At 44.9% G+C, this 13,422-nt stretch overlaps 1 protein-coding gene across 1 annotated transcript; it reads left to right on the top strand.

Annotated features, from left to right (window-relative positions):
• Positions 1-143: 143 nt before the first annotated feature.
• Positions 144-6,006, top strand: mogat3a (monoacylglycerol O-acyltransferase 3a). The gene is made up of 9 exons (XM_079757618.1): positions 144-474; positions 909-1,087; positions 1,320-1,380; positions 1,691-1,834; positions 2,113-2,243; positions 4,980-5,023; positions 5,127-5,217; positions 5,456-5,564; positions 5,683-6,006. Exons 1-9 carry the CDS (start codon positions 381-383, stop codon positions 5,835-5,837), a joined length of 1,008 nt encoding a protein of 335 aa, XP_079613744.1. The 5' UTR covers positions 144-380; the 3' UTR covers positions 5,838-6,006.
• The last annotated feature ends 7,416 nt before the right edge of the window (positions 6,007-13,422 follow it).

The raw sequence follows: 13,422 nt of genomic DNA, 5'->3' as shown, positions 1-13,422 counted from the left end.
AGAACCCTCGGACAGCGCGATGATTGGTCATGATGATTCCACTTAGAGGTGGAGTCACTGCGCATGCGCTGTAGTGCCGGAAAGTATTTGGAAATAGTAAGAAGTTTGGAAAGAGCAGATGTCGGTAGAGTGGGCGAGGAGTTAGTAATACTGCTAGTATCGCAACTAGTACTAGGGGCACTAGCACTACTTCTAGTAGATGTTCAGAGACACGAACAACGGGACGCACTTTGTGTTTGCTTTGAGCGTCGTTTCGAGGGGAGAGAGGGCGAAAACGGCAATAAACAAACCCACGTTTCTATAACGGAGACAGAAAAACCATCAGGTAGGGTGCGTTACGGCGAGGTCGGATTATACCAGACGGGTGCGTGTTGGGCAGCATGAAGGTTAATTTTGCACCGCTGAATATTCCTCTGCGGAGGAGGATTCAGACGATAGCAGTTCTACAATGGATCTTCTCCTTTCTAATGCTGGGTAGGTCTCTGTCTGCGCGCCTGTCTGTCTCTCTGTCATCTAGATGCGTGTCTGTATCTCTGTCAGTGTGTCTGTCTCTCTTTATCTTTCTGTCTGGCTGTCTGTCCCGCAGTCTGTATGTATTTCTGCTTGTCTGCAAATCTGTCTTGTCTCTGCAGATGATGAACCGGACAATATGTGATCACTTCAGGGACTATTTACCAATTTCTGCACACACACGCGCTATTCACTCTGTATATATGTGTGTGTGTGTGTGTGTGTGTGTGTGTGTGTGTGTGTGTGTGTGTGTGTGTCTGATTCACAAGTTGATTACCAGATTAACTACTGAGTTATAAACCAGATTGACTCTTAAGTGATTCACCATATGAACTACTGATGTATAAACCAGACTAACTACTGAGTTATATCATGAACTTTCCCTCTCTCTCTCTCAGCCCAGTTCTGTCTAGCAGGCTTTATTATCTTGGCCCTCTCTGAGTGGTGGGTTCTGGCCGTACTGTATGCTGGTTGGCTGTGGCTGGACTTGGACACGCCTGTCTCTGGAGGTCGAAGGTCACAGTGGACCAGAAGTTGGAGAATATGGCATCACTTCAGGGACTATTTCCCCATCTCTGTAACTACAAACGCGCACTATTCACTCTGTGTGTCTTTATGTTTGTTTGTGTTCATATTTCACCAGTTTGTTTAAGAGCAACTTGTTTGTTCAGTCTTGTTTGTCTTTCTGTTTGTCTGGTCTGTCTCTTTTTGTCTGCCTGTCTATAATTTTGTCTCTTCAACTGTCTGACTTTCTGTATCTTTTTTTTCTGCCTTTGTGTCTGTCTGTCTCTCCACCTGTCGGTCTCTAGTTGGTGAAAACGACAGACTTGGATCCGAGACACAACTACATATTTGGCTTCCATCCCCATGGTGACTATACCCATAATACTTCTACAATGTTAGTACTAATACTACCACAACGCTATTGATAATACTACCATACTATTAGTTAGAATTCCCACCTCCGATATGAGCCACAGTACCCATGCTAGTACTACCACAATACTATTGCTAGTACTAATTGTACCACCATGTAGTGCTGACACTACCACAAGCGGATTAACAGGGACGTAGTATTAGTATAGTACTTGTATTATTGTACAGAATTTCTAGTATAGTAGTACAGTACTAGTATAGTAGTACATTACTAGTGTAGTCATGTGTTTTGTTCTATGCATAGGGGTGCTGGTCGCGGGGGCGTTCGGTAACTTCTGCACCGAGGCCACAGGGTTCTCTGCTCTGTTCCCGGGGCTTAGGCCTCACCTCCTCATGCTGCCCTTCTGGTTCAGAGTGCCTCTCTTCAGGGACTACATCATGACTGGAGGTCAGTCTGCCGTCCACCTGTCTGTCTCTTTAGGTCTATTGTCCAGCTGTTAGTCCAGTCTGTCCTACCTGTCTGTGTCTCTAGATCAAGGGTCTCTCTGTCTCTCACTCTCTAGGTCTACCGTCTACCTGTCTTTCTCTCTAGGCCTAGTGTACCTAGCTGTAAGAAGTCTATTGGTTTAGCTGCAAGTAAAGTCTGTCCTGTTTGTCTGTCTTTCTCGGTTTAGTGTGTACCTATCTTTGTCTCTCGGTGTGGGGACTACCTGTCTGTCTCTCTAGGTCTAGTGTCCAGCTGTAAGAACAGTCTGTCCTACCTGCTGTCTCGTCCGGAGGGAGGTCATGTTGCTGTCCTGGCAGTAGGGGGAGCTCCTGAAGCCCTGGACGCCCGACCTGGAGCCCTCACGTTACAGGTTCGTAACTAACCAATTAACTCACGTTACAGGTTCGTAACTAACCAATTAACTCACGTTACAGGTTCGTAACTAACCAATTAACTCACGTTACAGGTCCGTAACTAACCAATTAACTCACGTTACAGGTCCGTAACTAACCAATTAACTCACGTTACAGGGCTGTAACTAACCAATTAACTCACGTTACAGGTCCGTAACTAACCAATTAACTCACGTTACAGGTCCGTAACTAACCAATTAACTCACGTTACAGGTCCGTAACTAACCAATTAACTCACGTTACAGGTCCGTAACTAACCAATTAACTCACGTTACAGGTCCGTAACTAACCAATTAACTCATGTTACAGGTCCGTAACTAACCAATTAACTCACGTTACAGGTCCGTAACTAACCAATTAACTCTCAACTTACAGGTCTTAAAACGAACCAATTACCTAATAGTTGTCTATTGTAAACTGATCAATTAACTCATATTAACTTAGCAAACCAATTAATTCATGTTAAAGGGAACCTAATGAACAAATGACCTCACTTAACAGGTCTCTAAACAAAGCAATCATCTCTCACCTTAAAGGTCTCTAAAGAGAACAATTAACGCACCTTACAAGCCTCTAAACAAACCAATATACCCTCACCTTACAGGTTTCTAAACAGACCAATTCAATCACTGTACAGGTCTCTAAATAAACAGATGAACTCACTTTACAGGGTTTTAAGCTCCCCAATTAACTCTCCAATAACCATTGCCTAGAGTTTTCTTTTCATCCAGATCCTTATGAGGGGCGATGAAGGCTATGGTTGATAAACAGCTAGCCTGAACCATGATGTGGTGCTGAAACAGTTCGTAGGCCTGGAACTGTCGACATCGCTTGGTGCTGAAAATGTCATTATTTAAAAACGATAATAATTATAACAAAAGTAATGATAATAATAGTGATACAATTGTCCTCATGAAATAAGACAGCAATTCAATAATATTTGATTTCACCAAACACACTGCAACATAAGATATGACTAATTAACAAGTAGGCCTGATCCTTAGATGGCCTATCTAACTTAGCACAACGATCGATCAAAAAGTATTGGATGAGCACTCCGTCTGAGTAAGGGAGATTGGTATGGATCTACTTGTAATCGTATGTGGGTTGACCGATAGTACTGTTTGTTTTAGCGGGTGTGAACACCCGTCCGAACTCTGGGGCGGAGCAAACAAACAGACTCTGGTCCGCCTGAAGACAGGTTTAGCGGTCCGCAAGGGCATCCATGTCCGCAAAAAGGAAGCTTATGAGATCCCCTCTGATTAACTGTCCAATAGACAGGCGGTCTATTGATCAGTGTGTACATTGCTAGCCTCGCGGGACAAAGTCCTTTGTGTATGAAAAGCAAACCAAATGAGAAATGCTACAAAGTAGCAACTTCACCACTGAACCAGACCAAATCTACAGATTTAATGTGTGAAAAAGACCTTTATTTGAGGTTATGCTCATACATCTCTTCTGAGCCGCCTTCCACTCCTTTAGAAAGAATGTTGCTCCAGGCCAAACTTACTTGCCTCTATTTTCAGTGTGTAGAATTACACACCATTAGGGCCATCTAGTGGTGAGGTTTCAGATTACAACCAACTGGATACCCCCCCCCCCCCCCCCCCCCCCCCCCCCGCGCCCTTCCCTTTTCAACGACATAGAAGAGGCTATGATGGCCTGTTCTGTGTAAGGTTCCTTGATAGATTAAAAAAAAAAGTTATTTAATAGTTATTTTATCGATAAAATTATAGGTCATTTCTTGAGAGAAAGTGATTATGACTGGAAAGGGGCAGTGAGCCCAAAGTCATTAAAAAACCCACATATATATATATATATATATATTTTACCACTTTTGAAGTGGTATTATGTGTTGGATTTGATTTTCAACCGAGTAATCCGTGCCATTTTGTCGCTGTTACTAAAATAAAATAAAACTAATTTAGAGAAAACAGGAGCAAAACCCGATGTTTTTGCCAATGTCTGCCAAGCAGCAAGTGACCATTTCCCTCTCTGCACTGTGCGTGGAGCTCTGACTTGGCGGCGGTTGATGTTGATGGCAGCTTTCAAGAGAGGGCTAAGCTCCTCAGACACTTAATAGTAAGACCCCACAGTATATTCACAGCTCCTTCTTGGCAGTGGTTGTTGTTGATTGCATCATCCGAGAGAGGGTGAATCATCTTGGTCACTATTTGAGTGATGATGACCTACAAGGTCATCAAGGTGTGTGTGTGGGTGTGTGTTTGTGTGTGTGTGTGTGTGTGTGTGTGTGTGTGTGTGTGTGTGTGTGTGTGTGTGTGTGTGTGTGGGGGGCTATCTCCATCAGGGCAGTGGTAGATGTCCACGTCCAAGGGATGAGTGCTAGACCTAAAGCTTCTCTGACACTTAAAGACCAGAGAGTTAACAATTAACTCTCACTTTGCAGGTCTTTAAACAAACCAATCAACTCTAATCTTACAGGAGAGTGAGGTGAGACCAAATTATCTTTAATTTTATCATCCTTGATTCACCAATAAACCCCCAACCTACACCGTGGTGCAAAGTCAGCTTTAAAGGCTCTGTTTGTAAAAAGGAACACTGTGAGAATACAATAGGGGTGGATGATAGATGGATAATGGTAGAAAGATAGATGGATGAATGGTTGAAGGATGATTGATGAATGCATTACAGAAGGATGATTGGGTTGTTTTTAACAGTGTGTCTTTTTTCAGCTTCTCAAGAGGAAGGGCTTCATCAAGTTGGCGCTCAAACACGGGTGGGTGGAACCTATTGGAGGTACCTGATAGGAGGGGTGTAGGGATGGTATATCTTAGAGGTGTCTGAAAGGTCTGTGTGTGTGTGTGTGTGTGTGTGTACAGAGCTCATCTGGTTCCTGTGTTTTCCTTCGGGGAGAATGAGCTGTTTGACCAGGTTCCCAACCCCAGTGGCTCTCCACTCCGTTCACTTCAGGTAATAATTCCTATATTATTATGTACTGTAATAATATTCATATATTGTTATAATATATTATTGTTTTCTTCTCGGAATCAATGAAATATGTTTTGTATTGATAAAATAGTTTTTCGGTGTCATATTTGGTCAAATTATGGATTTCTTTAGTCAGTGGCCATTTAATATGTGGGATAATATAGAGTATATCAGTGTATTTGTATTAAATGTTATACTATATTATGTTTGCTTTACCCAGGAGCGGCTGCAGTCCATTATGGGAGTTTCTCTACCTCTGTTCCATGCCAGAGGAGTGTTTCAATACAGCTTTGGTCTCATGCCCTACAGGAAATCAATTCACACTATAGGTACAACTATATCACATCACATTTAAACAATTATAGCTAAGTGTTAGCATGTCCTTGATTCTCTTTCTCTCTCTCTCTCTCTCCCCCCCTCCCTCCCTCCCTCCCTCCCTCTCCATAGTTGGTGAGCCTATCCCAGTGGTCCAGACTCCGTCCCCCAGTAGTGAAGACATAGATGTTCTTCATGGTAAATACATGGAGGCGCTCTCTGAGCTGTTTGAGAAGAACAAACATCTGTACGGCATCCCAGATGACCGCCACATCTCCTTCATATAGCGCACCGCCATCACCGCCCCATAACAGGCCCAAATCATGACATCACCGCCCCATAATACGCCCCCATCATGACATCACCGACCCATAACACGCCCGCATCATGACATCACCGCCCCATAACACGCCCCCATCATGACATCACCGCCCCATAACAGGCCCAAATCATGACATCACCACCCCATAATACGCCCCCATCATGACATCACCGACCCATAACACGCCCGCATCATGACATCACCGCCCCATAACACGCCCCCATCATGACATCACCGCCCCATAACAGGCCCAAATCATGACATCACCGCCCCATAACACGCCTGCATCATAACATCACCGCCCCATAACAGGCCCAAATCATGACATCACCGCCCCATAACACGCCCCCATCATGACATCACCGCCCCATAACAGGCCCAAATCATGACATCACCGCCCCATAACAGGCCCAAATCATGACATCACCGCCCCATAATACGCCCCCATCATGACATCACCGACCCATAACACGCCCGCATCATGACATCACCGCCCCATAACACTCCCCCATCATGACATCACCGCCCCATAACAGGCCCAAATCATGACATCACCGCCCCATAACACGCCTGCATCATGACATCACCACCCCATAACAGGCCCAAATCATGACATCACCGCCCCATAACACGCCTGCATCATGACATCACCGCCACATAACAGGCCCAAATCATGACATCACCTTCACATAGCATGAGAACATCCTCACATCACAGTCACATAAAACGCTGACAACTTGAAAACACCGCCCAATAACACGGCAAAATCATGGCATCACTGCCCCATAACACGCCTACATCATGACATCACCGCCCCATAACACACCAAAATCATGACATCACCTTCTCATAATACGCCGACATCATTATTGTTAGCTACAGTGGTATGCTTGCACTAGAAAACCACAGGATGTCCCAGTGAGCGAAAAAGCCATGCTAGCACACATAGCCACATAACCAGGCTAGAACTGCTAGTAGAAACATAAAAAATATATACTGTATGATTGATCTGTGATTTTATGTAAAGACTTTATCTTAAATATTTCATGTTGGAATAAGCAAATATTAATAATAAAACAATTTTATTGCATTTTGGTCTTTAAAGCAGCAATTTATGTCAGAAAACCAGCAGAATGATGAAAGGGTTATAGAGGGGAGAGAGAATGAGGGACAGATTGATGGAGGGATGATAGAGAAGATGTTAGGTAAACTTGTAGTCTCATGTAGTTCCTCTAAAGGCCTTTGGGTGGTTCACTCGAGACTCGAGGCTAGAATGTAGTTCCTCTGATGCCTTTATTGCAACAATTGAAAGTCTATGCAGTCTCTATTTTATATGGGTCCATATTCAAAATTCTATACTCGATATTGTTTATACTCTACAGTCTATACTCAACAATCTCTGCTCAATAGTCTATACAGTCTATACTTAACAGTCTATACAGTCTATAGACAACAGTCTATACAGTATATACTCAACTATCTCTACTCAACAGTCTATTCAGTCTATACTCAACAGTCTATACAATCTTTACTCAACAGTCAATACAGTCTATACTCAACTATCTACTCAACAGTCTATTCAGTCTATACTCAAGTCTATACTTTATAAATCTGTACTCAACAGTCCATACTGGATATGGTTTATATTCTCAACAGTATATACTTGTGTCTATACACAGTCTATACTAGTGGTACACAAAAAATACATTTACAATAAAATAAAAATAAACATTTATTATTGAAAATAAATACACTGTTCTTACTCTAAAGTTAAGATAGTATTATGGCTTGTATTTCAGACGGTTATTATGGCTTGTATATAGTGTCAACCTTTGTGTGTTCCATAATATGTTTTCAAGTGTTATGTTTCAGATTACTGTTAATCTAGCTAGTTAATTTGTGTGTTTATTTGTCAAAACACACTGGGAGCATAATCTTTAATCTTTTCCACTGTTTCCCACTGATCATGGCCTTGCATTCTTGCAGTTATAATTGTGAAAAAAGGGGGCTAACCCTAACCAAACCCTTTTCACTTTTTTCTTCAACCACTACATGTTAATTTATGTGTTTTTTACCGTTTCGTATGAGGTTCTCCATGAAAGGTCTTGATGACAATTGAGTAGTAAACCTAAAGTCTACGGTTGGGAATCACTGGCCTTGACTCACGGTCTATTCAGTCTATACTCAATGGTCTATCATCTATACATATACTCAACAGTCTAAGCAGTCTATGGTTTTTACAGTCCCTACTCAACAGTCTATACTTTATACTCTATACTCAACAGTCCAAACAGTCTATACTCTATAAAGTCTATACTCAACAGTCTAAGCAGTCTATGGTTTTTACAGTACTTACTCAACAGTCTATACTTTATAGTCTATACTCAATAGAAGCAAAGGGGGCTGATCAAGACTGCTGAGTATGAAGCTGGGGATATCGCCGTCTCCCTCTCTCTCCAGCCTCTCTGTGCGGAGCGTTCCCTGCAGCGAGCTGACGTCACAGCAGGAATGTCCATTGGCGTCGATCGCCCGGGCGCCGCCAGGAGCGGAACGGAACGGAATGTTTTACTTAGGCTATAAAGTCCTTAATTATCATTGTTGGGTTCTACGCCGTTGAGAACAGGACGGAGAACACATCAAGAGAGGAAGAGGGACCGAGACGGGAGAGAAAAGTGGAAAGTTTCATCTGGTCATCCTGAGTTGCACTTTGCACAAAGGAGGTATTGTCTTGACGGGACGTCAATCTTGGGACCTGAGAAGGCTGTTGACGAGAGAGAGGGGGGAGAGAGAGAGAGAGAGAGAGAGCGAGAGAGAGACATAGACAGCTAGTAAGTGTGTCTCAGTATGTGTTGGTGTGTTTGAGTGTGTGTGCAAGAGTATGTGAGAGAGAAAGAGAGAGAGAGACACACAGACCGCTAGCAAGTGTCTGTCGGTATCTGTTAGTGTGCTTGTGTTTGTGAGGGAAAGAAGAGACAAAGATAAAGAAAGTGTGTGTGAGTAAAGGACAGAGACAGCGTGTGTGTGAGAGATTGTGTGTGTGTGTGTGTGTGTGTGTTTGTGTGTGTGCAGATGTGTTTGTGTGAGAGTGTGTGATACACAGCTTGTGTGTGTGTGTCTGTGTGTGCTTGTCAGAGAGAGAAACTAAGGTTGTGTTTGTGTGTGTGTCAGACACAAATTGTGTGCGTGTTAGGATGAGTGTCACTAGGAGAAGCTTCGAGGTCATCAGTGTGACATCAGACTATGCTGGGACACTGGCCAGCCAATCTGGTTGCAGCTCTCAGGGAAACTCCTCCCAGCCAAGTAGCTCCTCCCTCCTCCGGAGCTCCTCACGTTTCAGAGTGATCCGATTGGCCACTGGGCGGGCGGAGCCCTATTGCCGCGGGCGATGGACCTGCAGGGACTTCCTGGAGAGTGAAGAAGGGGCGGGGCTTAGGAGGATGATGGAAAGCATGAGACACGCCCACTCACTGGAGTCCCTGGACATCATCCGTCAGCTTCCTCTACGGAAAGGGGAGGGGCTTCATGTTCTCGCCCAGAGACCAATTAAAACGGATATGAGACCATTCAGAGGCCTGCAGCCAATCAGGCTGCCCCTTCTTGACTCTATCCAGCCAATAGAGGACTCCGCTCTGCCACCACGGTTACTCAATATCCCTGTTCTCCAATTGGACACCAATGCTCAGGTACCACACATGCGTACACAGACACATATATATATACACATACAAACTCACAAATGTTTCCATATAATAGTACATATGTTTACATATACAAATGTAAACACACACACATATACATATACACACACCATATGATTGTGTCACTGTGGTGATGGTCCGGTTGTCATGGGGATGGTGTTGTCACTGTGGTGATGGTCTCATTGTAAAGGTCATGCTGTTAAAGTGGTGGCCATGGGGAAAATGGTAGTGCCGTCACCATCGAGATTGTGGTAGTGTGGTTACCAGATGGTCAACAGATAAATACATTATAGAATAATAATTAATATAAGCTGACATAACGCCTTTTACACTGTATGTTTGTTTTATGCACTGACTGCATGTCTATTTGGACATTGGAGTCTGCAATAAAGTTTGATGATGATGATGATAATTAACTGTTGGAATGGAACTACTGGATGAGATAAGCAAATGTGTGTCTCTCTCTCTCCACAGTCTGAGCAAGTGCGTCTCCACCGACCTGAAGATGGTTTGTTCAACCCCAGCCAAACAGTGTCCATACTTGACCACACCATGTTCAGCATTTCAGCGGAAACCAGGTAAAACACCATCATATATTAAAAATAATAAAAATAAAACTATAGATAAGTATTCTTTCATTTAAACATGCTGCCCTAGCTGTCTCTGTTTTATATACATCTAATTGACAGGTTATGTTGTATAAGTGTGTGTTGGTGTGTATTAGTGTGTGTTGGTATGTTTAAGTGTTTGTTCTGCGTTCAACTTCTGCAAGTAATATAATACGTATTGTAGACTGACAGACAGGCAGTGTGTGAGGGCTGTCGTGGGAACAAGGGGGTTTTTGACACGAAAGTCACGTTTTATTGCGAGTGGGAGCAACTCTCCTATTGGCTGACCCATGCGGCATAGGGACAGTTAGAATGTATTTGGACCAATCACAAAAGAAGAAGTCAGCGTGTGGGAAGGCTCTGTGATCGCTGCTCAACCGAGCTAGATGATTATCTGGGATTGCTGCGTCTGGCCTGACTATCTAAAAGGGGACTACTTGTGATTGCTGTATCTGGCATGACTACTAAACTAGTGGATTATCTATGATTGCTGAATCTGGTCTGGCTGCAAAACTCGTGGATTACCTGTGATCACTGCAACTGGTCTGACGACTCAATTAGTGGATTACCTTTGACCCCTGCATCTGGTCTGACTATTAAAGTAGGAGATTATTTTTCATTGCTGCATCTGGTCTGACTACTAAACAAGTGGATTACCTTTGATCGCTGCATCAGGTCTGACAGAACTAAAGCAGTGGATTATTTGTGATTGCTAAATCTGGTCTGACTGAACCAAACTAGTGGACTATTTTCTGATCGCTGCACATGGTCTGTCAAAACTAAACAAGTGGACTATTTGTGATCGCTATATACGGTTTAAAAGAACAAAAAAAGTGGATAAGCTCTCGCAGGATTACTGCCATTGGCTGACCACGGGAGTGACATTGTGATTGTATCAGATTGCATCAACTTGATTAGTTGGATGGACAAAGCTGATTGGTCAGATATGTTTGGAAGCGTGAAGGACATAATCTCAGTGTTGGAGCGGGCAAAGGAAGTCCCGCCTTCTCCCTCACGGCCCCGCCCCCCAAACACCCCTCCAATCCCCCGCAATGTTCTGCGGTGCCTGACCACACCCACCCCCCAGTGCCCTTCAGTGGAGCTGAGAGGTCAGGGAAAGGTCAGAGGGGTCAGGGAGTCCTGGCCTGGCGCCAAACCTGCACCGCTCGACAGGAAGTCCCCACATCAACTTCCTCCCTTGACTAACCTTAACCCTAACCCTACCCACCCTGCCAACCTTAACCCTTCTAACCTAAACCTTAACCCTGCTAACCTTAATCCTACTTACCCTACTAACGCTACTCACCCTAGCAACCTTTACCCTACTAACCTTAAACCTACTAACCTTAACCCTACTAAACCTACTAACACTAGGAACCCTCCTAACATGACTAACCTTAACCTTACTAGCCTTGACCTTAACCTTACTAGCCTTGACCTTAACCCTACTAGCATTGACCTTAAACCTACTAACCTTTACCCTCCTAACTGGACTAACCCTAGCCCTAACCCTAACCCTAACACGACTAACCCTAACCCTAACCCTAACACGACTAACCCTAATTGCACTGCTAACCTTAACCCTACTAACCTTGAACGTAACCCTACTAACCCTACTTACCTTCACCCGACTAGCCCTAACCCTGCAAACAGTGCTAACCTTAACCCTACTAACCCTAACCCTACTAACCTTGGACTTAACCCTACCAACCCCATAAACTCTAATCCTACCAACCCTGCCCCTCCTGTGATGTCACCGCCCAGTGGGCGGGGCCATGATTCTCCTGTGATGTCACCGCCCAGTAGGCGGAGCTACGCTGTGATGAGGTAACAATTGGCCCTCAGGAGGCTGACATGGACCCCAGATGGCAGAAGACTGACTGTTGGTGCCTCTGTGTGTGTGTGTGTGTGTGTGTGTGTGTGTGTGTGTGTGTGTGTGTGTGTGTGTGCGCGTCACGTGTCTTACAGTGATGCTGGTCTGGACCTGAACACCATCGATACCAAGATCCAACAGGCTATGGTAGGACTTCATGTACTGTTCTGCTCCTTCTCTCCCTGCCTCCCTCCCTCGTTCTCCCCCTTGTTCTCTCTCCTCCCTCTCTCTCTCTACCTCTTTCACTCTATCTCTCTCTCTCTCACACACTCTCTCTCTCTCTCTCTCTCACTCTCTCTCTCTCTCTCGCTCTCTCACTACCTCTTTCACTCTCTCTCTCTCTCTCGCTCTCTCACTACCTCTTTCACTCTCTCTCTCTCTCTCTCTCTCTCTCTCACGCCCTCTTTCTCTCATGCTCTCTCTTTCTCTCACACTCTCACTCTCTATGTTTATATATGTATGAGTGTATAAATAATGTATATATCACAGTCAAAGTCTCAAAGTGTTTTAGTGATGAAAGGCCCAGTATAACTCAGGGAATTATTGAGACATCAACAGCAACAGCTACATAGTAGGCAGGATGGGGAATAAGAATACAAACAGATATAAAGTTTAGGAGTGCCGAGGACTATGAAAGTTTAATTGGGGTGATTCCCATTGAACGTCCCGAGGAAGTGATCAGCGCCGACATTTCAGTGATCACTGCGATCACTGAGCTTAACGCGGCTGGTGGAGAAACCGGTTGGCCTCGGGGGTAAATAAACGTTTGTGGGTCTGGTGGGCCGGGCCTGGATTCTCCGGTGGCGTCTAGGCACTCTTTCCCATCCACACCACCCCTGGAGTCCGCCCGTCAGGAAGTCATTAAGATCCCGGGACCCTTCACTTGGGAACGAGTTTAGCGGCTACAATTGCGTTGAATGCCGAGGTGTAATCTGCAAACAGCATCCTTTCCCCCCCGCTCCAGGTGGGTGGGGGGCAGAGGGCTCTGTTGTGGGGGGGGGATTGTGTCATCCGTACATCGGTTGGAGGCGGTATGCGGATTAACAGTGAGTCCACGGTGACAGGAAGGGTTGGAACAGATGCGTGTTCTGCCGGGAGGGGCATCACCTGGCTGCATGACCTTGCTCTGTGCCACTGATCTCCATCATCGGGAGGGGCTTCAAGCAGCTGCAGCTGCTTGAAGCCCCTCCCGATGATGGAGGTCAGTGGCACAGAGCAAGGTCATGCAGGCAGGTGATGGAACGGGGAGCTCTGCTTCGGGGACACTGGGGGACCGCCGGAAGCAGAAGGGAGGACTGCAGACTGGTTAGGATGAGGATGGTGTGGAACAGATCGGTGAATACCTTCCCCAGCTGGTCGGCCCACTCTTCT

The sequence above is a fragment of the Pollachius pollachius genome (genome assembly GCF_949987615.1).
Source record: "Pollachius pollachius genome assembly, chromosome: 20".
NCBI classification, from domain to species: Eukaryota; Metazoa; Chordata; class Actinopteri; order Gadiformes; family Gadidae; genus Pollachius; species Pollachius pollachius.
This window is presented reverse-complemented; position numbering and strand designations above follow the sequence as displayed.